Source organism: Phodopus roborovskii, unplaced genomic scaffold (assembly GCF_943737965.1).
Source record: "Phodopus roborovskii unplaced genomic scaffold, PHOROB, whole genome shotgun sequence".
Classification (NCBI taxonomy): domain Eukaryota; kingdom Metazoa; phylum Chordata; class Mammalia; order Rodentia; family Cricetidae; genus Phodopus; species Phodopus roborovskii.
The window spans coordinates 2745941-2771591 of NW_026125537.1; the positions used below are offsets into that span (position 1 = coordinate 2745941).

The 25651-nt window shown below is 38.1% G+C and overlaps 2 protein-coding genes and 1 pseudogene across 9 annotated transcripts in view; 2 read left to right on the forward strand and 1 right to left on the reverse strand.

The window, feature by feature from the left end:
• The window catches only part of Tasor (transcription activation suppressor), a 48379-nt gene extending 40076 nt beyond the window's left edge, over window positions 1-8303 (forward strand). For 4 of the 8 annotated variants that reach the window (XM_051176748.1, XM_051176751.1, XM_051176750.1 and 1 more), the window contains 6 exons: window positions 501-623; window positions 1340-1499; window positions 1934-2042; window positions 4635-4813; window positions 4961-5125; window positions 5939-8303. In XM_051176748.1, the coding sequence (XP_051032705.1) occupies window positions 501-623; window positions 1340-1499; window positions 1934-2042; window positions 4635-4813; window positions 4961-5125; window positions 5939-6420 (1218 nt within the window). In that variant the 3' untranslated portion in view covers window positions 6421-8303. Of the gene's footprint in view, window positions 1-500; window positions 624-1339; window positions 1500-1933; window positions 2043-4634; window positions 4814-4960; window positions 5126-5660 lie in introns of all 8 variants that reach the window. The other 4 variants (XM_051176753.1, XM_051176755.1, XM_051176754.1 and 1 more) reach the window with 1 other exon arrangement.
• Window positions 7502-25651, reverse strand: part of Ccdc66 (coiled-coil domain containing 66) — a 28032-nt gene continuing 9882 nt past the window's right edge. Inside the window, exons 5-18 of the mRNA XM_051176757.1 lie at window positions 25456-25609; window positions 25199-25302; window positions 24146-24258; window positions 18416-18544; window positions 17638-17888; window positions 17389-17473; window positions 15762-15923; window positions 14625-14769; window positions 13973-14101; window positions 10822-11306; window positions 9753-9793; window positions 8755-9008; window positions 8369-8493; window positions 7502-7626 (exon numbers count right to left, since the gene is read on the reverse strand). Of these exons, the coding sequence (XP_051032714.1) occupies window positions 7540-7626; window positions 8369-8493; window positions 8755-9008; window positions 9753-9793; window positions 10822-11306; window positions 13973-14101; window positions 14625-14769; window positions 15762-15923; window positions 17389-17473; window positions 17638-17888; window positions 18416-18544; window positions 24146-24258; window positions 25199-25302; window positions 25456-25609 (2264 nt within the window). The 3' untranslated portion in view covers window positions 7502-7539. The remainder of the gene's footprint in view (window positions 7627-8368; window positions 8494-8754; window positions 9009-9752; window positions 9794-10821; window positions 11307-13972; window positions 14102-14624; window positions 14770-15761; window positions 15924-17388; window positions 17474-17637; window positions 17889-18415; window positions 18545-24145; window positions 24259-25198; window positions 25303-25455; window positions 25610-25651) is intronic.
• On the forward strand, window positions 13268-13365 carry LOC127216181 (uncharacterized; annotated as a pseudogene).

Consider the following 25651-nt stretch of genomic DNA (forward strand, 5'->3'; position numbering starts at 1 on the left):
GGCTTTCTTGGGTATCACTATTAATGCCTCCCTAATAACAGCTGTGGGGTTCTTTCCACAGTCCTTTGGTGGTATGTTTTATACTTCCTGGGCACATATATATCTGTGGATGGTCAGGAAGACCATCAGACAAACTATCTTTAGACTTCAGAACACATTCAAAGTAGGGTGGTCACCCCTGGAGACAGATAACACGACATCATTTTCCCAGGTGTTTTACTGATTCAAGTCCAGAGCTTGAAATTGTCTGCACGTAACTCCTTACCACTCAAGGTCCAGCTAATTAATTGTTAAATCCAATGTCATTGTCTGTCTGGGAACCCTCACCAACTTAGAGCTATGTGCATGGGTCAATATGACATTCCTACCTATCCAGTTTTCTAAAGTGAAAGTTCATAGTGTCCTAGATAAAGCTTATTAGCTTATATTTCACTTTTCATGTTGGAAATTGATGTTTGCTAAAGTTTGTTAATGTTGACTTAGTTGTTTTTCTTTGACAGGAATATCTTATCAAATTAGGCAATACAGAATGTCATCCAGATCAGTTTTTGGAAAGAAGATCGACCTTAGATAAACTATTGATTATTATTCAGAATGAAGACATTGCAGATTTCATTCACAAGGTAGACTATTAAAGTCCATTTCACCAAAACTACTCTATTGTTAAATCTTATTCTGAGGACAAAACTTTTGTTTCTAAATGAAGGCAAAACTTAAGTAACCTGTCCAGGAAGCCAGCTTGTGAGAATTGTATATGTGAAGTTGCTGTATGAGTCTTCCCTGTCATTCAGATTAGTTAAGATTAATAGATGTGCTGGTGCTCTGCTAACTTTCATACTGTTATCTATCTATATGTGGCTGTTTAGACAAAACTTTTGCCTTGAGTCCCCATTTACCTTGGATTTGGAGGTATGTTGTCCTGATCTTAGGAGCCTGCCTCAAATCAGTGTTTCATTACTATTCTAGCACCATAGGCTCTCCTCCCATCCCCCCACACCCCCATTTTAAAGACAGTATCCTGTGTAGCCCAGGCTGGCCTCCTAATCCTTTCTTCATATTTTAGGTAGGTGGCTTCTAGTTTTGAATTCTGGCAGGTTATGGGTTTAAAGATACATTAGCATTTTACCCATTTTGTGTTTTTAACCTAATGTAAACTCCTTTCCCTTAGTGTTTTGTTCATACATGTTGGTTTATATTATTAGGAAGTAATACTTCAGATATTAGTTTTGTGACTTTTCCAGAGGCAATGTTGAATAATATATAATATTATATAAGTATATATTATGTAATTAGGTTATATTTATCCATCCTATTTCTGGTTTTGTTTGTTATTTAACAGGTACCTGGCTTGGTGACTTTAAAGAAGCTCCCATGTGTTAGCTTTGCTGGTGTTGATAGCCTGGATGATGTTAAAAATCATACATACAATGAGCTATTTGTGTCTGGTGGTTTTATTGTGTCTGATGAATCAATTCTAAATCCAGAGGTTGTCACAATTGGTAAGAATAAATGTGTTATTTTCAGCATGTTATTTCTGGGTTGTGGTTGCCCTAGGAATTAAGTGATTAAAAAATGTATTACCTACTGTGTCATTCATAGCTAACTGGGCTATTTCTATCTTTTTCTGAGCTTTTGCCACTTCAATTTACTTCATTCTGTCTTTATATATGCTTTCATACAGATCTGGTCCACATGACCTGCTGTGGCACTTAGGTTACTCTGGTGGTGGTATTAATATTGGGTATTTGTTTTGATGGGAGATGTCTAAGAGTTTTAAGGCTATAAGGAGTTAGTTCCCTTTTCTTTCAGAGCAAGATAATGAATACATGCTACATAAGAAAATAATCTACATAAATGTGAACAAGCAATTCTTCCAGAACTTAGGCATAGACTAATACTGACTTTAAAATCTGAATTTCATTGTTTCTAACAGAGAGCCTTAAAATTTTTTTGACATTCCTTGAAGAACTTAGTACTCCAGAAGGGAAATGGCAATGGAAAATCCACTGTAAATTCCAGAAGAAACTGAAGGAACTGGGCAGGTATGATAAAGAAAATACTGAACAATGGTTGATCTTTAACATTGTGCTCACAAAATTTTTTTCATGTCAACAGACAATAAATGTGTATAAATAATGAATTATTCCATTCTCTTTAAGTGGTATTCTCGTTGACATAGACAATTTGGTGAAGTTAATTTTTTTTTAATTTGTTTTATTTTTAAGTGCATTGATGTTTTACCTGTATGAGTGTGCTGGATCCCCTGAAACCAGAGTTATAGAGAGTTGTGAGCTGCCATGTGGTTGCTGGGAGTTTAACCTGATCCCCTGGAAGAGCAGCCAGTGCTCTTAACCAGTAAGGGTTCTCTCCAGCCCCATGGTGAAATTGTTAAAATATGAACTGATTTAATCTGCTTGTGGACCTGCATACCTGCATAATCACATGGGTCAGAGATTTTTTTTTTTTTTTTTTTTTTTTTTTTTTTTTGTGATGCTCGTTTTTTTTCTCTTTCTTTCTTTTTTGGTTTTTCAAGACAGGGTTTCTCTGTGTAGCTTTGGAGCCTGTCCTGGAACTGCTCTGTGGACCAGGCTGGCCTCGAACTCACAGAGATCCGCCTGCCTTTGCCTCCTGAGTGCTAGGATTAAAGGTGTGCACCACCAATGCCCACCGTAACAATGATGCTAGATTTGAAGCACATGTTGTAAGCTACGTTTCTAGCCTTTTAAAAATGTATTTACTTACTCTTTAATAATACTATACACATATACAATGTATTTTGGTCATATCTATTCCCTAACCAATTCTTCTCAGCGTTACCATATCCTCCCAAGTTTATGTCCTCTTTTTCCTTTGTAATCCACTGAGTCCAGTTACTGTTACTCATGTACTACTATTTTATTAATCTGCCCAGTAGAGCATAAGCATCCTATCAGGGCCCACTTACCAGACCCCTATCAGCTGCCAGTTGTTCCTCAGCTAGGGGTCATAAGTATCCTCCCTACCCATGCTGGAATTTTGGCTGACTTGATTTTGTGCAGCTGTTGTGCATTCTTGAGTACAACAGCCCTGTTAAAAGTGCAAAAGCAGCACTCCACAACATCTGGCTCTTAGGATATTTCTGCTCCCTGTTTTACATAGTTCTCCAAGCCTTGGGAAGGTTTAATACCATTGTAAAAACTGATTTGTATTTTCAGTCTAAATTAGACCCTGTGCCAAGTATGTCAAGGATTGATCTTAGTCTGACAAGTTCCATTAGGATACTGACTTAAATATGCTTGTGTGGTTTCTAGCATGTCTGGAAAGTACTTCCTCTGAGTATAAGTTACTTAAAAAGCTTCATGAACAGTATAATAAGTTGGAGATGCTACATATTGTTAGTGTAGTGTCTTTATAACGTAATTAATTACACATTAGGGGATTTTTGTGAGCTAGAATTTCCTAAATGTAAGTCATAGAATTTGTGTGTGGAGCCATGTGTGTATGGAGTACACTCATCTGTGTATGCAGTGGCCAGCGCAGGATGTCATTTGTGTTCCTCTTTTCTCTCTACCTTAATTGACTTACGACAGGGTCTTTCCCTGAACCAAAAGCTCATCATATCAACTACATTTTGCTTGGAGCTCTTAAGAACTGCTAGGCTGTGTTACCCATGCTGTGATTGCAGACACATCCAGCTGTGTGAGTTCTGGGGATGTGAATCAGATCCTTGAGTTTGCAGAGCAAGTGCTTTTTTTTTTACTAACTGCAGAGCAAGTGCTTTTTTTTTAACTAACTGAGCCTCCCTCCCCCCCCTTTTTTTTTTCCAGTTCCCAATTATTGTTCATAAGTTAATTTAACTTAGCTAGCCTGCTATTCACTTTGTAGACCAGGCTGTCTTAAACTCAAGGGCAGTCCTTATGCCTCTGCCTCCAAAATACTGGGATTATAGCATACACCACCAAAACTAGTTTAGTTTAGGTCATAGGTTTTTTTAATTGCCATAACACCTGTTGACATTCTGTGAGTCTTAAAATTCAGGGTTAAAGAATTCCATTGTTTGGCTATGTACAGTAGTTAAAATACTTATATCTTTTTGAGACAATGTCGCTATATAATTCATAATGGCTTCAAAATCTTTCCTCAGCTTCTTGAATGCTGGAATTTAAAAACTTGTAACACACACCTGGCTAATATTGAACTTCTTTAGACTTGGTCATCTTCACAGTCTATGAAATAAGCAAAGGGCAAGTCTTAAGTTCATATATAGTAGAGTATTATAAATAGCTTAAAAGACCCGTTAGAAGGAATTATACTCTATTTGTCCATGAGACAATATAGTGTAGGCTATCAAACTTCTGAAGTGCTGTGCCAAAAATGCCCTACCTTTTGTCCTTTAAGATTAAAGCTAAGAATAATTTAGTAAAGGTTCAGGTTTTAGCCTAAATTAATTACAAGGTATTCCACCCGCCAAAACATGCTTGTCAGATGGAGTTTTCTTTACTTCCCTTTTAAACCATGTATTAGTAAGCTTAACAGCTTGCCATGGTTATTAGTTTCCTCAGCCAAGAAGTGCTTTTAATTAACTCAAGCAGAAATTTCCATAGTAAATTTAAAAATGCCAGTATCCAGATACTGAACTCAGCTTAATCTCACAGATTGAATACTAAGGCTCTGAGTCTGCTGTCTCTTCTAAATGTATATCAGAAGAAACATCTGGTTGAGATTTTGTCATACCACAATTGTGATTCACAAACTCGAAATGCTCCAGAAATGGACTGCCTTATCAGGCTTCAGGCTCAGAATATACAGCAGCGACACATAGTCTTTCTAACAGGTAGGAGCTTGCTCTTGCTGATACGGGAGTATGAGTGAAATAATTTCAGGGGGCTGGAGTGGGTGTTAAATTATAATTCTGAATATATGGTGGAAAGGATTTTGTTGACAGTACATATCAGTTTATGTACATTTCCTCTTAATTTAGAGAAGACTATAAGGATGGTGTCCAGTTATACAGATAATGGGATTGTAGTTGCAACTGCTGAAGACTTTATGCAAAACTTTAAAAGTCTCGTGGGATATCACAACTCGGTCACAGAAGAAAATCTTCCGCTGCTTGGTGCTAATGAGAATCTTGAGTCACAGTCAGGTAACTTTTTAGTAGTTTTCATTTTCTTTAGGTGAGGCAGAATGAGGTTTTGTTTACCCAATAGTGAAATGTTTACTGAAACCATTTACCTCAGTGTTAGTAATAGATGCCACCTTAGAACTTAGTCAGTACAAGTTGTTAGTATAGGCTATGCATTCATTCATCTGTTCTGTGGACAGCACATACTTAGAGGATTATTTTTCCCTCTGAGGGTATATAATCTTTATTGCCTGCTGTTTGCTATCAGTTTTTATCAAGGAAGGCAGATAGAGGGATTGCTGGGCTATGAAAGGTCTTCAGATGTATGTGCTAGTTTAATTACAAGGTAGTGAGGATATCTTACCGTCAGTCTTCTGTGAGATGGCCTCTGCTTGGTTCCAGACTTTAAAAGCTATTCTTAAATTATTTTTGGCAAAAAGCAGAGATGACTGAGCATTCAGTAGAGCTAACCAGTTTAGTAATTCAGTGAAGCTACATGTCAGAAATTTTATTTTATATTTGTCTTATGAAATACTGAATTACCGTATAACTTTAGATGCTGTTTTGACATTAACCCCTTTGGAGCTGGGAGTTGGGATTTCCCAACATTAAACGTGAACACATTTCGCAGAAGCTTTTAGCATCGGATTATCTGGACACTCACACCTAGTGTGAGTGTTGTGACTAAGTGAACTTGTGGCAGAAGACCAAGCTTTAAGGGATTGTGGACTTTGCAGATCCTGACGCACTATGTTGTGTGAGTAGTGTATAATCTTACAAACTAAACAAATTGTGTATTTCAATAGAGGAGGGCTTTTTGTTTTTTAAATGTAGCTCTTTTAGAAAACGGTGAAAAGGATGAAGAGGATATGTCTCTGGATTCAGGGGATGAAATCTCACATATAGAAGTATTCAGCAGTTTTCATTCAGAAATATTGGCGGGAGAAACCAAAGGATCAAGTGGAACAAATCAAAAAAAGAATACTCAGATTGAATTGCAGTCATCTCTTGACGTGCAAAACAGTTTATTAGAAGATAAGACTTACCAAATTGATTGTGAAGAGAGAGCTCCTATTGATAGAGTATGCTCTGAAGGAGAGAACAGCAATTCAGCAGAACAAGATTCCTATAGCAACGTTCAGGCTTATCAAAATGAATTAAAAATGTCTCATCAGTTTAGTCATTTTAATGTTCTCACTCATCAGACATTTCTGGGGACACCATATACCCTTTCATCAACTCAGTCTCAAGAAAATGAAAATTACTTTTTATCTGTTTACAAAAACTCGGATAGAGAGAAATCTCCATTAAGTTAAGGATGTGTCCAAAGATAAAATTACAGTAACTAAAAATAAATAAATGTGGTTGTGGACTTTTTCAGTTTCTTAAAAATGAATTGATGATTTAAAAACAAGTTTCCTAACCTTTGTGAATTTTTTTTTCCTCTTTCCCACTTATTAAATCATGGTGGCCTGTACCATCTGAAACATCTAAAAATTGAAATAAATATATTTTTTTGACATATTGTAATCAGATGATATCTCATGTTGGCACTTTTCAGTTTTATATGTTGCCTGTACTTGGGCTTCAAATTGAAGTCTGTTTTATATGTAAAATTTGATGTTTATAAAAGAATGGTAAATAGTAATGACTTTCTTTAATGTCAGATGATGACTAAATTTGCTGAAATGTCAATTATTTATTTTGATTAAAGCTTTTGTATAGTGTTTTTACACAGGTATAAGCCAGCAGTGTCCATATTTAAAAGGATTTTGGCTCAATACCTCAAGCTATACCTACAGTGCAGTTGTATTTTAGGTAGTAAACCTATGTTTGTAATACCAAGTAGCATTTTCATTTTCTCAGCCTTTAGGTTTAACTGTGTAAACATTTAGCTTCACTTAAATTTTGGTCAGCCTTTTAAGATCGTTAATAAATACTGCTTTATGTGATCCTACAGTCAATCAAATGAACTTTTAAAAATGGGGCTTCTGTTTTCAGTGGCATTGGATAATTTGGAATAGACCTCTGAGGTGGTCTAAATTAGAACTTTCCTGCTATATTAAATTTATACAAAAACTGTATGATGGAGATAAATTTCAAGTCCTAATATAACTTATATTTGTTGCTTACTGTTCAATATTGTGAAAACAAAATTTACAGAAAAGCAAAATCATAGGATTCTAAAATGAGTTATTTCAGTAAGAGTCTAGCTCAGTGTATTAATAGTACTTCTCATGCCCTAAGAAAACTTACAGAACAACAGATCAGGGATCTCTAGACTCTATTATGGTAAGTAGAGAAAGTACTTTTACAACCTAGGATGACAGAGATTTTTTGCTATAAACTGTTTTATTGCATTTAAAAAATAACAGCATTTTACTACATACGTTTCTCATTGGGTGCTTGAAAATGCAGTTGAGTGGTTAGCATAGTTAAAACGAAGAACTAAAATTATCTTCTTGGTTTGCAGTTAAGGGTATGAGATTCGTTTCCAACTCCTTTTGTTTCTGGAGAAGACCCTGCAATCACATTGACAGTTTAGTGAAGGTGTATATAGCCAACTTAAATACATGATAGAGAAAAATTACTGAGCTCAGGACTGAACTGTTAATTGAACATTGCTCAAGTTTCATCTTTTTTAGTAATTCTTTTAAAATTAATGCAACTGTGGATTTCAAATGAAATCCACTCTCAAGTGCTCTTAATATCATGAGAAGATACAATGTGAGTCTTAATATCCTCATTTTATCTTAGCTCTGAAGTGTGAACATCACACTCCTTTCTCTTGTTCCTTTGTGTGAGTTACCAAGGTTGAGTCATGAGCTCAAGCTGTATGTAAGCAGAGGTAGCAGTTAAAGGATACAAGTAAATGGGTCTGAGCAGTTTTCTAGCTTTAGGAAGAGTAATAAAAGGTAAGCAACACATGAGCCAAATTCTTCTCAAATATAATGTAATAGGCCCCTGGATCGGTTTCAGCACATTTTTTTTTTTTTTTTTTTTGGCCTGTATAAAAACTTATGCGTATATAATTTCATTCTTTGGGCAGATCTATTCTGTTCTAATCTCTAAAAAATGGACCATATTGGTTAAAATTCACTAAAACATAAATGTTCGTTTTTGTTTGGTTTTAGCACTTTATTGTGTTTTGATATTTAAATGTACATATTTTTAAATAAAAATTGTCTTAATATCCAAACTGTCTCAGAACTTTCATTCTTAGGATACAAACATCTCAATAGCTACTTGCTGAAAAGCTCATACCTGTCTTAGTTCTGAAAGCCCCTTAAGGATAGCTTGTTGGCGATCCCTGTTTTTCACCAATTTAGGATTAAGAAGAGGATCCCTGGTATGGTCAGAGTCAAATAGCTCTTGTTGTTGGTCACAATCTGAAGGACAGATAAGGTTTAAAACAGACAAGCAAATTACTAATAGCAATAGTGTGTTAAACTATGTGTGTACATGAGTCCTGCTGCCTGTGAAGGCTAAAAGCCTTGAATCTCTGTCTCTGGTGTTGGAGTTAGGTAGCACTGTGCCACCTAATGTCGGTGCTGGGAACCAAACTTGTGAAAGAGCAATAGGAGCTCATTACCACTGAGCTGTCTCTAGCCACGCGCCTTCAATTTTTATAGTAATGCTACTTAACTTACCATGACATTTTTGGTATTGGTAGTCCTGGTTTGAAGGCCTAGACAAGGGTGCATCTGGATCAAGATAATAGATCTCATTTGTTCGAACGTAGGGAATAAAATGAGGTATCTCAGACATCTCATCTGATAATTTGGTTTGACCATCTCCTAAAGCCAGATTTTCTTTTCCACAGTCACTATTTTTTAGTGGTAAATGTAATGAATTAGTCTGAGTTTGTTGTGTTCTACTCTTTACTGCTGGTGATGACTGAAACCTGTAAAAACAAACAAAAACAAAAAAATGCAAACTTTAATAAGAAATTGCACATTTTAGAACTAAAGTCATAGTTGTAAGCCACCATGTAACTGAACCCATGTCCTCTAGAAGAGCAAATAGCCAGTGCTTTTAACTGTTGAGCCATCTCTCTGGCCCCTAGACATTGCAGTTTTAAAGACATCAATCACATTGCAGTTCATTCAAGATGTGCCTGGTCTACCTTAAGGAATACTATATATAACATCTAAGGTCTCTACTTTTTCATAAAATAGGACAATGGAGATACACTCACACAGAGTAGTATTTAATTTAAACTGTTCAATTCTGAGTCAACGTTGGATGGGTTTAACATCATTTCTCTTTACTTAAGCCAAAAGTCAGTTTGGTTTATGCACAAAGATAAAGAATAAAAATCTGACCAGTATAAACTTCCCACCTAATTAACTCGATTTTCTCTCTGTCCTCCCCTCTTTCTTCTATTTTTAAACAGTCTATTACCCTATCTGACTTATCCATATTGAATGCCTGTTCCAGTGTGGATAGACATGGAGAAGTCAAACCAGCTTAGGCCCAGTCCAGCTAAAAACCACTCTATATTAAACCTCTACTAAATCAATGAAAGCCAGCCATATCTCTTTCCTATTGCCTTCATCTCCACAAGGAACTGTCATGCAAATTTTGAATGGGTATTTTGTTTCCCACACAAAAAAGCACTAAGTAGCTAAGGAAGTATTACACATACCATTCTTTAATAACCGAAGGAGTTTTCAGAGGTTCTTCTACCTAAAAGATGGATAACACAAGCAAACATGGAGTAAGTGACATTTTCACATGTCCCTAGATACTTCTAAAATGTGTGTGTATATGTGTGTGTATGCGCATGTGTACATTGTACATGGAAGTCAGAAGGCAACTTAGAATTACTTCTGTCTTAGTGGCACAGGTCTCAGACTCAGGGTATCAGGCTCTGTGGCAGGCACCTTCATCCACTGGGCTTTCTCATCAACTTCTCACACAAATTTAAATAATCTGGGCATATCAAAATAATAGTCTCAGGGCCAGACCAGTAGTTTTGTTTTCTACATGAACAATATACATGAGTTTTACTGTTTTAATAAAAATCACAGTGTAATTTACTAACAAAAGCTTCATACAGCTACCTCAAGGAAGGCAGTCAAAAATATGTCAGCCCAAAACACTACATCATAGTGACCTTCTAAGTTAGAATGATGACCATTCTGGAGCTTTGCTTACGTTTTTGTTTTTTTGTTGTGTTGTTTTCTGAGAAGGGTCTCTATAGCTTCCTGTGTAGATCAGCTGGCATCAATCATACTTCATAACTGCCTTCAGAGTGCTGGGATTAAAGACATGCCCCCATCACACCCAGATCTGTTTAGGGTTTAATACTCACTGCCATGATTTTATTCACTTGTCCATCATTTAAAAAAATAGCTTCATATATTCATTATTCATCCTGCCTATGTTTCATCCTTTAATCACCTATTATTTTTTGGTCTCCTAAACTATATATTACACTTACATGTGTATATACTTTTTGGTTTTTTTGTTTTTTTTTTTTTTTTTTTTTTTTTTTTTTTTTTTTTTTTTTTTTTTAATTTGGCTGCAGCTACTCAGGTCAGGTGTATACAATAGTCAGTTCATATTAACAAGCATGACTGTCTTCCTTTGACCCTCTAACATGGTTTTCTATAATCTACTTAGATAAAACATAGCCTTCTGAAAGCATGGATTTGGGTAACTACTGAATTCAGAAACAATACAACCTTAGTAATGAAACAAAAGAGACTTACCTTTTTGATTAGATGCAATCTGGTCTCTGACTCAGTTTCTCGAAGAGATGAAGCAGTTTCTGGTGAAGTGCCTCTATTTTGGGAGAGGTTCTCAGAGTTGTTTTTCTCTAATAGATGAAGCAGTTCCATCTGCCGTCTTACCTTTTTTTCTTCTTTCTCCCTCTGGAGATGGACAGGGTACTTTGCTGATGCAGGAACATACCTTTTGAGAGGCTTATTTATATTCCAAGCAGGCTTTTTAGGACATTTCTTCACAAGTTTTTGTTTCTCTGTTCTTCTATACTGATTACACTGGCCATTATACCAGCTGTTTTCTTTGTCTAAATTAGTGTCTTTATTCATACTTAGTTCTTGTTTGTCTTTTTCAGTGCTAATCTGTCCATTAAATTCTGCAGGAATCTCTGGAGAAGAGTTTCTAATGTCCCTTTCTGTTAGTGATCCACAGTGTGGTAGTGCATCGTTGAAAATTCCTAAATTTAAATCATCTAAATAAAAATACCAAATGATTAACTTAAAAAACATGGTAGAAATATACTTTTCTTAAACATACTTAATGACCTGATCAGTTACATTTGTTTATTTAGGGTGGTGGGTCATGCCACATGGTATGCACACAGAAGTCAAAGGGCAACTTGTTAAGAGTTGGTTCCTTTTGCCATGTGAACAAAGATGGAACTCAGGTCCATGGCTTTAGTGGTAATCCCCTTTACCTGCTGTGCCTTTCTTTCATCCCTAAGAATTTAATCCTCAAAATGAAACTATTCATTAAAAAACTGCTAATTATCTTTAAAAGAAGCTGGTAACGATTCTGCTTAGTGTAGAAATGAATATTCCAAATGGTCCATATAAACAGCACTGTGCTATGAACCAATTGCCACAACAATTAGGAATCAATGGCAAGAGGACTAGAACAAGTTCAATGCCAACTTGGTCTACAGAGTTTTAGGAAGCAAGTTGCAGGCCAGTGCAGACACTGTATCAAAAAAATGAAAACTTAAAAGTGATAGACTGGCTATTCAAGTAGTATAAAATTCTCAGAGTTTATAACCATGTTAGTTAGACACATGTCAGAATTTCTTTAGGCTAATTGCATTGTATAATAGGCCTACTTTTGTTCATCTGCATAGGTGGTATCCCTTCATATGAACTGTGGCTAGTCTGCTGTACTGAACTAATATCTCAAGTGACTGGCAGAAAATAGTGATGTCTATGTCAAGACAGAAAGAGAAAAGAGGGGAGGCTCTTGAGTCTCAGGAAGTAAACAAAAGCATACATGTCAGAAAAACCTTGATTCTTGAGGGACCCTTCTCAGCATTAAAAAAAAAAAAAAAATAAAATGAAACCTCTATTGGAGGAGATTGCCCAGCAGAACTGTGGAGGAGGGTCCAGTGGGGCTGCTGCAAAGAGCTCTAGGTTGCAGCTTTGGGGGGGTAGTGGGAACGCCAGTTTGGGGGTGGAGGGGTTGGGCTCTTGGATGATGTAGCTGCTTTTAAGTTATCCCTGATCCTCAACAGTAACACCTTACCTATATTCCTGTTAGTAACCCTAATAAAAACTCACTGGGGAACACTGGTGTAACTGTTACTCTGGTTTCTTGGGTGATATATGTTGCATCTCCCTAGAAAAAGTCAGTCACAATACCATGTTACAGAAGCTTGGGCAACGTGTTATCTTAGATTAATATTATAAGCTACTATGGGATCCATTAAAAGCCATAAAGAAATACTTCAGGAAGGCCCACTGATAAAACTTCACAGAACTGAGAAAGTAAGAAGGGTTTCCTTGAAGAGTAAAGATAACTCTGGGACTTGCCTCAAAAAAACCTTCAAACCTAGGGGTTGAAGAACTGGCTCAGCAGTTGAGAGCTGGTCACTACACTCACACACGCCTACCTACCCCTATACATATACACTAAATTAAAAATCCTTTTTAAATAATGCTTAGGAGTGTCTGATGTGGATATTGTCTTACTTAAAATTTAAAGCCAGTCACTGGGGTAATTCGGATTAGAATCCAAGTATTGGCAAGGACATGGAGAGATAAAAACACCTCTACATGTTGTTAAGATAGATGCTTTGGATGACAATTCAATAGCTCCCCAAAATGCTTATTATTCTTATCACATAACTCAGAAGTTCTAATTCCTCTTTCCAAAGAGAACAGAAAAATGTGTAACTTCACAGTCGCACTGTACATAATAGTCCTAAGTTCATAGAACAAAACCAGTATAATTCACACAGCGGAGTTAAAGGAATAAACGGAGGTGTGTTGTAAAATCCACAGTGTGGATAAACCCGTATATCATGCAGAAAGTCAGAGTAAGCCAGAAACAGAAGAGCACTTACAACATAGTTCTGGTTACATGAAAAGTACAGAACAGGCAAACATTCTAAGACAATGAACTGGAGAGAGCAGAGAGGTCACTATGAGTTACTCATTGAGTACTGTGCTCAATTCCAATCCACATACACTAAAACTGGAATGAGATTAGCATGGCCCCTTGGCAAGTATGACCTGCAAATTGGTGATATAGTCCATATTTTTAAAAAGCACCTTCCATGGAAAATAAATTTGAACACTGAAAGGGTTCTAAAATTGTGATGGTAACTGCACAAGTTTACCCATGTTACAAACACCAAACAGAGCTGGGCATAGTTGAACTTGGGAGGAAGAGGCAGTAAGATTTCTGAGAGCTCCAAGCCAGCCTGGTCTCCATAGTGAGTTCCTACGCAACAAATGGCATCAAATGAGTAAGATTTAGGCTAGATATTTAGCTAACTGGTGGAGTGCTTCCTTAGAAAGTATAAGGCCTTTATTCTCTGAACTACAAAGAAAATGGGGAGGACTTAAATTTTATGTGAGTTAGATCTCATAATAAATCTAAAACTAAAAGAGATCCCTTTATTTTGTTAAAAACCTCAAATTTCTAGGTAGAGATGTAGCTTAGTTTGGTAAAGCACTTGCCTAGCCCCAGTGTCACATAAAAGGGACATGGTGTTCCATGCCTGTAATCCCAGTGTTCCACAGGTCAGGGCAGGAATATTAGTTATAGGTTATCCTTGGCTTCAAGAGACCTTGTTGCAAAGACTAAATTCCTCAGATGTCCTCACTTTAAAAATGAAATGGAAAAATAAACACTTTACATGAGTACCTGTCTGCACTCCAGTGTCCTTCTTGGGAGAGGCTGTGGGCATGGCAGCTGGGCATGTTTCATCGGCAGCCTCCTCAGCATCACTTCTTGGACTGGAATCGTTAGTGGATGCCTTATAATCCATTTGTGCTGTGTCAAATGGCAGTGAGAAACACCTTAAAATGACACGTAGAATACTAACAGACTCCATGTGGGGTTAGGATACAGCTGGGTGACAGTGTTTGCCTCCCACACAAGGCCCTGGGTGTGAGCCCTTGCACTGAAAGACAAAGGGACAGTATCGGTTTAAAGACGTTGTGACTTAATCACCACAAACTGTAGGAAAAAAATTAAAAGGCTAGACTTACAGCATAGCCTAAATTTATTATTAAAAATTACCTATATCATTAGCCCTTGGTGAATATAAAAGAATGAATATTAACGTACACACTGTACCTATGTCAGGATTAGTGTGAAAATTTCTGTGAAAAGGATACTGCAACGTGTACTGTTTCAGGGCAGCTTTCAAAATTATTAAAGATGGCTTGGGTGAAAAGCTTCTGTCCCTTTAAAAATATCTAGTTAATGTGTTTTCCTAAGGATTTAAAGTAGAGAGGTATTAAAATCATCTTCAAAACCAAAACTATAAATAAAATTCCAATTAATCACTTACAGCCAAGATTTTTGATCAGCCTGGAGGCGTCATGGCCTTTCTGAGTCAGTTCTCGGATCCTCTGTTCCTGTTTCTGTCTCTGTGCCAATTCCTGAGCTCGCTGCATTGTGTGGAACAGCTCATTCGTCTTTAGAGTCATCATTTCCTATCAAGATTGACATACACAGTAAAACAATTACCAAGCACATTCAGCGAAGTAAGTGACACTTCCCATTCAGTACAAATGCTCAAGCTTTCCCTACATAGCAGATGCTGGTCTAATATCAGTTGAAGAACAGTCAATAGGGCCTTTTAGAGATTGCTGTTCTAATGTGTTTTTTCTTGTTATTAGACAGGGTTTCACTGTGTAGACCAGGCTGCCCTTGAACTCACAAATTATAGGTGTAATTTGTTAGGATTACAGGTGTGCATCACCACCATGCCAGCTGTCTCCACCCACTCAATGAAACTGGAGTGCAGACTATATCTTCTCACATCCCATTTTTGAAAGATACCAAGAAAAAACCGGCAAGGAAGTGCAGACTTGGTGTCTTTAAAGCTGACAACTGAAATAGCACTGGGCAGTCTGCTCTTCTGTCAGCTCAGCTCAGACACAGCACTCGGACCACCCCACTTACCCTATATAAGTAACAAGACCGACTTTTGTAAAGACTATTACTGAGCCCAATGGAAGCCTCTAGCAAGCCATGAGTTTCATCAGCAATCCCAACCAATCATTACTCTTTTAATATCTAGAATCATTATTACTTTAGATTTACTTAGGGGCAGGGAGGTGGTAATGTTGTACCACAGTGTGTATGTGGGGGTCAGAAGTAAACTTTTCCCTGGAACATGGGTTCTATGTATTGGTTGTTAATACCTCTTACCTGCTGAGGCATCCTATGGGCCCAATACCTAGAATTGCTAGTAGGTTGTGTGCATCTACTCCTGATCATAATGAAGCTTGGTGTTGCACTCACCCTAACCATCTCCCATGAACAGGCCAAGCATGCAGCATCTGAGATCTGGACCATGTGAGGGTATGACCCTGCCAAGCCTCCCTTTCCTTAGCTGTAATGTCTCCACACATAAGCTGCACAATTCAAAACTTGCAGATACCAGCCTCTTCATTACCTCACGATGTGAGCACCTACTTACTTCCTTGTGCTTCTGCTTAAGAATGTCCTCTTCATACTGCCTCTGCATTTCTTCCCGTTCCCGGGCCAAGCGCTGCTCCTCTTCCTGCTCCTCCTTCTTTCTCTGTTCTTCTTCTAGCCGTTTCTTCCTGCGGTTCTCTTCCACCTGAGCCATGATTGCTTTCTAGTCATAAACAATTACAAGTGACTGTCACAAGGAAAGATCCATGTAGCACTGGTTTTGATGAGGATTTACCAGTTACACATACAATGGAATTGGGGGAGAACTATACTTAACTAGCATGTGTACCACAAAAAGAATCAACTAAAGAAATTACTCAGCACTCACCACATTGACTGATAAATGGGAGATGCTCTCAGCTTTTCACTGAGTTCAAAAAGGAAAATTAACTGGGCCAAATTACCTAAAAACTTTAAAAGATTCAATGAACTTGGGAACAGTGCTGTGTACTGAGTGCGTATCTGTGGCACCTGTTACTCAGAAGACTAGATAAGAAAATGCCACATCTTAGCAACATGGCAAGGGCTCATTCAACACACAAACTCTTCAGAGAATAGAGAACCACAAAAGTCACTCAGACCATTGTCCCTCTAGATCAGCCTGAGAGAGTTGGTATTTTTTTTTTTTTTTTTTTTCCTTTAAGACAGGGTTTCTCTGTGGCTTTGGAGACTGTCCTGGAACTAGCTTTTGTAGACCAGACTGGCCTCAGTCACAGAGATCCACCTGCATCTGCCTCCCAAGTGCTGGGACTAAAAGCATGCACCACCACTGCACAGCATTGATAAAGAGTTTTACTCTCAGCCCCATATTATCTACTAGATTGCTTTGATTTTCTTGCATGTTTTCTTTCAAAGACCTGAACAGAACTCTGAGGAAGTAGCCAATATTTAATAATAGTACAAAGTCATATATACAACATACTCATTTAATGGCTCCACCAGAAGGAGGCAACCTGGCAATAACACTGTCTGGACCTCAGCTCATATGATTGTTAGTATTCAAGCATGTGTACCGGTCTGCTCTTGGGGTGGGTTCTGACAGGATATGCCCTTAGATGCAGCTACTAAGAGCACCACCTGTGCACGTTCCCTACATTCCCTTTTAAAAGGGCCCTGCCCTCCTCTCTCTCTCTGCCTGTCTCTGTACTCCATGCCCCGCCTCTCTTCTCTTCTGCTGCTCCTGTCCCCAAAGGCCAGTTCCCCCTCCTTCCCTCCCCCTGATAAAAATAACCTTCCATTTGAGCTCTGTGGCATGGTATCTTTCTCTTGAACACTGCTTTTTAAATTACAACAATGATGCCAGTTGTGTAAGAGACTGGATTTACAGAAGGATATAATTAGACCCAAGTTGAAAATTTATATCAGAATTTCCAGCTGTGTGTGGTGGCATATGCCTATAATCCTGGGATTTGGGAGTTGGAGATAGAAGATCAAGATTTCAAGACCAGCCTTGGCTACACAGCAAGTTCAAGACCAGCTTAAACTACATTAAAACTTGTCTGGGGGGGGGGAATCAATTTTCTATTTACTTAGGTATATATTGGCCATCATTACTTACTAAAGCAAAGAACAATGTCTTACAATTTAAGGCACAGTATAGAAACAGGAAATGTTTTACAACATGATACCTGATGTTCTAACTGTTTGTGCCGGCGTCTTTCCCGCTCCTCAATCTGTGCTGGGTCCAAGAGTGCAGTCATAGAACGGAGAAAGCTGTGAAGCATAAAACGCCAGAGAGGTTAACCATTTTTTGTTTAAGCAACATCTGCTAACCATTTCTATTTCAAAGAAAAATGCCAAACTAAAATGAAATGGACATGATGGCAGTCCTAGTCAAATGCACTTTCTAAAGGACTGAATATGTAAAGTAAACTTACTTTGTTTTCTGACTGTGTGATACAACCATATCTGCAGCAGGCTTGGCTCTCTGTTCCTCCTCTGAAGGTCCCACCTGGATGGCAGGCGGAGGGGTGTAAATGCTGTTGACATCAGCCAGCTCCTGAGTGTCAGGAGAAATACAAAACGACTCCGGGTGTTGATGTGTTAACTGACAGGACAGCTGAGACTGAGACCCAGGAAGACTCTTTAACGAATCAAAATGCACTGCCCATCTGTCATGTTCCTCACCCTAACAGTGACAAATAAGAAATGCTCAGAACTTTTCAACTACTCCCATACAAAATTATAAAGGACAAACACTGATCGGCTGGGGAGATGGTTGCCCTCCCAAGGAGAGACCTAGGTTCAGTTCCCAGCACCCACATGGCAACTAGCAACTGCCTGATACTCTAGTTCCAGAGGATCCTTACTCTCTTGGCCTCCTTGGGCACTGTACACATTTGGTGCAGGCAAAACACCTACACAAATAAAAAAAGTGAATAAAATCTCGAAAACTAAAGAAAACAAGTAGTATATGTAAGATAAAAACTAACAAAATTGTGTTTTTTGATTCTTTAAGTAATAAGAACTATCTTGGGAATTTTTTAAAAAATTAATTTCTAAAGTTTTAAAAAGCTACTTAAAACCCACACATTTATGCTATGAAAAGTTTCATAAAGATAAATGTTTACTTTGTCAAACAATTTCAGAATATTTACAAGTTTATGTTAGGAAAGACTTGAAATCTTCTATTACAGCCATAACTTCCTGAGTTACCTTTGCATATATCATTTTTCCCTCTATTTTCCTTTGCTGGTCATCTGCTTGTTTACTCAAGTCTTCAGTCCAATTTCTCTGCTGCTCCTCTTTGACATTGCTGCATGGAGACTCTGGCAGTCCAGCTTCCTGAACAAGTCAGTAACCAACTAAAGTCAGGCCTCAACAGTATAAATCTTACCAGGTCATTCACACAGATCTAATCCAGTAAGGAAGGCATTTATCACTAGGAGAAGCAATGCTGTCAGGCAAAGAATCTGATCATACTATTAAGGAGACATGCTCTGACCCTCAGAATTGAATTTTAAACATATACTGGTAGATGGTGTAAAAACATCTAGGTACACAGAAAGAAAACATTTTAATTGATTCTTCATTTAAAACACTATAAAAATGCAATGTTTGGAAAGAATATTCTGGTGACTGAGTAGATCTTCCAAGACTAAAAGTAGCAAAACAACTAAAATTCATCCTACTTCACAAGTACTTGTTCAATAATGTTCACATAGTTAGGAAATGCAAACAACCATATGGCCTTTGACTGATGGACAATGAAATATGGTACATATACATAATGAAATATAATACAATTCAGCCATTTAAAAAAAGGAAAAGAAAGAAAATCTTGAGTCATGGAATGTGCAGGTAAATGGATGAACTAGAAAATATACTGAGTTAAGTAACCTGGACACAGAAAGACAAATGCTGAATTTTCTTCCCATGGTTCCTAGCTCCAAATCTTTAGATGTGAATATGTAATGTAGAGTAGCGGTCATCAATCTGCATATCAGATATTTACAATATGATCCCTATAGTAGCAAAATTATAGTTAGGAAGTAGCAATAAAATAATTTTATAGTTGGGGATCACTACAACATTAGGAACCGTGTTAAAGGTCACAGCATCGGGAAGACTGAGGACCACTGAGTTAACTGCAAAGACCAGGAAAGTAAACAGGAGGTGGGGTGGGGGTGGGGTAAGGCCTACTCCAAAGAGATAAAAGGTAGGTGATACAAAGGGTAAATGGGGAGGAGGGCTTCAACTGGGGAGCAGGAGGGAAAACAATATGGAAGGAGATAGAGAGAGGAGGGATAAATCATAAGAATGCTTAAAAATGACAGGAAATTATTTATTAGTAATTATTAATAATTAATAACAACAAGTGTTATTTTGTTTACCTAAAATTACATCTATGTGTATATGTATTATACAAATGTATATAGTTTAAATGAAGTTACATCACTTGAGGTCATTGTACCCCACCAAGAACCATTAGACTATCTAACAAAACCCCTAGTACCAAGCATGAGAAACCTCCTTTCAAGCTGCTGGTCAGAAGAGTGCAAGACTCCCAAAACAAGATAGGGTACTTAGTTGCTTCCCAGAAGCTAAAGTCCATATTGTGGAAGACATCACATCCTTAAAGGATGTGAGCTGGAACTGACCCGAAAGCAATCCTTCCTGAAGATGAGCTTTCATAGTAAAGGAAGTTAATATATGAAGTTAATATATAGACTGCTACGGGAGGAAGCAACCAATAGTCCTAATCAGCTGTGATGCCACAACAATGACCAGCATAGCAAGATATTCCTAATGGGACAATAGTGACACTCAAGTTGACTATATTGGCAGTAATCAATAGCTGTCTCATTGGACTCAAGGCCCACTTAATAGGAAGGAAATCATGCTTGCTACTGTAAACCTAGTCAACTACATATGTGGCTAATGAGATCATGGACCTTAGAGAACCTACAATAACCTGTTCCCTAGAGCAGTGTAGTTCCTAACTGTATTCTAAATTCTTATCCTTATGCCCATAGGTAGATGTAGATCTCACCTCTCATCAAAGAAGCTTCATTGTACAGTGGCGCCAGCACATATTACAGAAAGACACAACCCTGTCAAAGGCCCAAATGATACTCTACAACACAACATCTACATCTAAGGCTCAGAGAACAACACAGAAGAAGAGATGGAAAGATTTTTAGCATCAGGAGAGTAGAAAGTCTGCTGTAAGTATGTCTTCTAGCTATGACACCAATGAAATCTCAACAATTCCAACAACAGGTGACATTCCAGTAAAGATGGGGAAGAATTAGTTTTCCCCAAAGATGAGCCCCCTGGTTATTCAATACCAAGTGGTCAGTCCCAGGGACATGTACATGCAGGCAGCCCTGAACTGATTCAGCAGGTTGTGCTTACATGTTTGTTTATATGTATGTGTAGTAACAACAGATAAAAAAGAGAAAGCTGTGAACTTGGTAGGGTAGCAGCACACAAGAGGGGAATGATGTATATTTTAACTAAAATTTTAAGTTATTTTCAATTTGAAATTACTGTTAAAATCCCTCTGAAACAAGATTCAAATGTTTAGCATACAGTTCAAAGTCCTAGTTGTTCATGTTTATTTACCATGCTTAGAGTTTTACCTACTAGAATCTTTTGTCACATTAAAAAAACATATATCCTAGATATGTCCTTCGTCCAGATAGGTAATTTAAGAGTGAAAATTTTTACCAAGTCATCACTGGGTGTGGGATATAGAAGTGTTATTACTCAGAAGCCATCCACCTTGCTTTTGTACACAGGATTTTGTCACTGGGACCTAAGGCAGGTTAGGCTGGTGTCCAGCAAGCCCAGGGATCAACATCTCCAGTACTGCATCACAGCCTGCAGCCCCACTCAGGTTCTCCTGACTCTGCTGTTTCCCCAGCGCCACCATTCTGCTTTTGTAGATCATCGTTTTAATACATACTTTTTTTTTTTTTTTTTTGAGACAGGGTTTCTCTGTGTTAACAGTCCTGGCTCACCTGGAACTCAATTTTAAGACCAGACCACCTCATAGAGATCCACCTGCCTCTGCCTCCTAAGTACTGGGATTAAAGGTGTGCACCATTACCACCCAGCTTATAAATATTAATCTTAATCTAGGCTTTTAATTTTTTTATTTTTTGGTTTTTTGAGATAGGGTTTCTCTGTGTAACTGCCCTGGCTGTTGTAAACCAGGGTAGTCTTAAACTTCTACCTCTCACGGGCTGGGATTACAGGTATATGCTACCAAGACCCGAGGCATTTTCTTAATTAGTGATTGATAGGGGAGGGCCCAGTCCATTGTGGGTGGACTCAGCCTGGTGTCCTGGGTTCTATAAGAAAGCAGGCTGAGTAAGCCATGAAGAACAAGACAGTAAGCAGCACCCTCCATGGCCTCTGCATCTGTTCCTACCTCCAGGTTCCTGCCCTATTTGAGTTCCTGCCCTGACTTTCTTCAGTGTTGAACAGCAATGCTGAAGTGCAAGCCAAATAAACTCTTCCCTCTCCAACTTGGTTTTTGGCCATGGTATTTAGTTTCATTGCAGCAATAGAGATCCTAGGTCATGTATTAAATTTTTTTTTTAATAACTCAAGTGGCTTTAATTATTCTCAGTATGCAAACTGATCACTCCAGTGAGATGGCTCAGCAAGTAAGGACATCTGCCTAACCTGATGACCCATGTCTAACCCTGGTCCCAGTGACTCTTGGATGTTGTCTACTGACCTCCACACAGATTGTTGTGTGTGGCACACACACAATCATGACAGACAGACAGAGACACACAGATATACACACAAATATAAAAAGCAGTATTTTTAAAAATGGTAAATGTAAAAGTTAGGTTATATGTATTTTACCTCAAAACATGCGGGATTTTGTTTTTTAATTAAGCAAAGTATAAAACAACTTTGTTGGCCAACTGCAGAACTGATGGGAGATGTCATTCTGTAAATATGTTTCTCATACTGGTTAATGAATAAAGCACTTTTGGCCAATAGGAAAGCAAGATAGGCGGGACTAGGAGACAAGGAGGATTCGAGGAAGTAGCAGGGAGGAGTCAGCATGGAGAGACTGGAGACAACAGGTCCGGGCCCACTCTCTGGTAAGATGAGACCACGTGGAAACACTTACATTAATAGAAATGGTTTAATACTTAGGACAGAGAAACAACTGGCCAACAGCGTTATATCTAATACAGAGTCTCTGTGTGTTAATTGGGGCTGGCCCCTTGGTGGGTCCAGGTCGGCAGGAAAAACCTTACTCGTAACACAGAACTATGGTCTGACAATGGCAAGCATCTGGAGTGTGGTCTGTGGTGGTAACTATTCTGTATTAAAGTGTGTACTAGAACATACTCTCTTTATTTCAGAGGTTTCTAGGGAGTGCTATTCATGAGAGGAAAGCCAAGATTTCAATTAAGGGATAATCTCATAACCCTCATGCTTAACTGGCTCAGAAGCACAGATGGAGTTTAGAAGTGCACCGTGTAAAGGAATGGGCTTTTGTATTACTAAGTTCATTCTCTTTTCCTCAATAAAATATAATTTCTCCAAGGGCTGAAGATGTAACTCTTTCCTGGCATGTACAAAAAGAAAAAGGCAACAACAGAAACTTCCCCAATAGCATCTCACATTCACAGTGCATATAAATAAGGCCATGCTTCAACCCTGAAAGGACAAATGGTTCATTACACTTCTGTCATTCTTGTTTATCCAGGCTTGGAATTCATGACTTAGTTTTCAGACTTTCACTACTAAGCCATAGATAAAAGCCCTTGACAGTTAAGTGTGAGGAAATCTGGACCCCAGCACCCACCCACATAAACACTGGACAGTTGAGGGGGCCTGTCCAGCATCCAGCCTGTGAGTTCAGGTCCCACAACAGACTCACTGAACTGAGATCTGAGTGAAGGGAGAAACTATACCTCAACACATAAGGTGGAGAGCAATCTAACAAGACACTGGAAGTTACTCTCTGGCCTCCACAGGGATGTTCACACATGCACATGTGTAACTACATACTTGAGAATATACATACATAGAAATGTATGGAAACCACACACACACACACACACACACACACACACACACACACACACACACACAGTTGAAAGGGGGAAAAAATCTAATAATTGGCAATTAAAAGAAAAGAAACTCAGAATCATTCCTTTAAAGCAAATAGGTTATATGGAAAAAAAGGACTAAGGGGCTCATGCATCCAAAGTACTACCACTTAGAACTCACCATCTAATGACTGACTAGCTCTAAGTTACTACATCAGCCTGGACAGCTATAATCTGTCAAGGCACCTGTGACAGAATGAGGAAACAGGAGAGGGAGAAAGGACAAAGGAGGGAGGGAAGGGAAGACAAACTATGTCTTTATCTAAAATTAAACACCAATAAAGATCAGCAAGGCAACTTCCAAATTGCAAATGGAAATTGAGAAAACTAAGTTGGGCAGTGGTTAAATTAAGCACCATGTCACACCTAAGAAAAGTATTTTTTATTTTTAATCAATGAGCACTAAAAATAAGATGTACAGTGCTGCGCATGATGGTATATGCCTGGAATCCTAGCAGAAAGCACCTGAGGAAGGAGAACTACCATAAGTTTGAGGCCAGCCAGGGTTACACAGAAAAACCTTTGCCTCAAAAAACCCAAATTGTCAAAGGAGGTCCTATAATGTGAACATTTTAAAAATTGTAATAAAGGCCAGGCATGGTGGTACACATTTTTAATACTCTAGAAGCAAAAGCGGGTAAATCTATATGAGTTTGAGGCCAGCCTGGTATACATAATGAATTCTAAGACAGCCAGAGCTAATTAGTAAGATCCTATCTTGAAAAAAACAAAACAAAACAAAAATTGTAATAATAAAGACATAAGCAGAATGCTTGACTGAATTTGATATTCTTACCTTAGATTGGTTAAGGATTTGAAGTTTCTCACGTACTATTTCAGATTTTCTCCAAGGATTATTCCAATTTTGAGAGGCTTCTTTTTCTTTCTTCTTTAAAGCAACCTGTTCATCTGTAAATAATGTCGTTTTAAAAATATGTACAAAAACTAAAAAAAATCATGTAAACAAATAATGAGTTAATCAAAGTTGTTTTCTGGGGAGAAGATGACTCACAAGGCAGAAAGGAACTTTGAAGGGTGTGGGATAAAAGAAAACACTGAATCAGAATCAAACTTCAATACAGTACAGACAGATGTAAGAATGTTTTTATTACAGAGATCAGTAATGAACAACTTCTCACAATACTGACATGCTAAGCACTCTGTGTACGTTTCCACCTTCCTACATTATTATTACTGATAGACTTAGAAGGCACATAGCCACTTTATGGTCAACTTGAAGCTCAACCGCTTCCTACCTATACAGCAGATAAACCCCTATTCCACCCACTAATCCTTGGTTTCTTCTGTAAAACTGAGTAAAAGTATTGCCTATTTCAGGGTAGGGCCTAGCACAAAGTAAGGGTATTAGTCAATTCTCACAAATTGCTGGACATGAAATAGGAATTGAAACTATGGGTGGATGAGATGGCTTACTGGGTAAAGGCGCTTGCCACCAAACCTGACAACCTGAGTTCAATCCCCAGACTCAGATGGTTGAAGAAGGAAAAGGACTAACCCTCACAAATTGTTCACACACACACACACACACACACACACACACACGAATGAACTATTTTTCAATAAATCATATCTCAATACACAGGATTTCTATAACAGAAAAACGTAAGTAGAAAAGGTTCAGGGCTCCAGAAGGATGCTAGGAGCACACTGGTTTTGGTGCACCCTGAAGAACACCAAAGCCACAGGGCAACATGAAAGCCCAAATCTCCTCAGGAGTCTGCAGAGAGCTGCAATGTTACACGTTATAGAACAAGACTTGATAATATATCAAAAGATAACTAAGTACTCCATGAGCCAACAAAACTATACTAGAAAGCAGATAAATTACCTAGCTCTTTTTTCCACTGGGCTCTTCTTGCTTCCAACAAACTTTTATCACGCTCCCGTTCCCCCAGAGTACTGAATATATCAGCTGGTTTCCACTCGTTCTCTCTAAGATAAAAAACACACATGAAACCCAGGAGCCTTACCATTATGTTTACATGTTTCTACTGCATAAATAGCTAAGTCTTCAGAGCACTTCACATGCAACGGACAAGCAAATGCATATTCTCCAGATACCCCAGAAACATGTGAGTCACATACATGGCAATTCTCTGTTCACACTGTTGAAAAGCCTCTTGCGTTCCAGTGAAGACATATTTATTTCCATTTGAGACAAGTGGAACAGCCTCCATTTTCTGCACTTTCACATCGTTGGGCTGGCCAGGAATATTGATCAAATGTAAACTATCTTGACCTAGGAAATAAAATACATGTTTTAAAATCATACTACTGTATA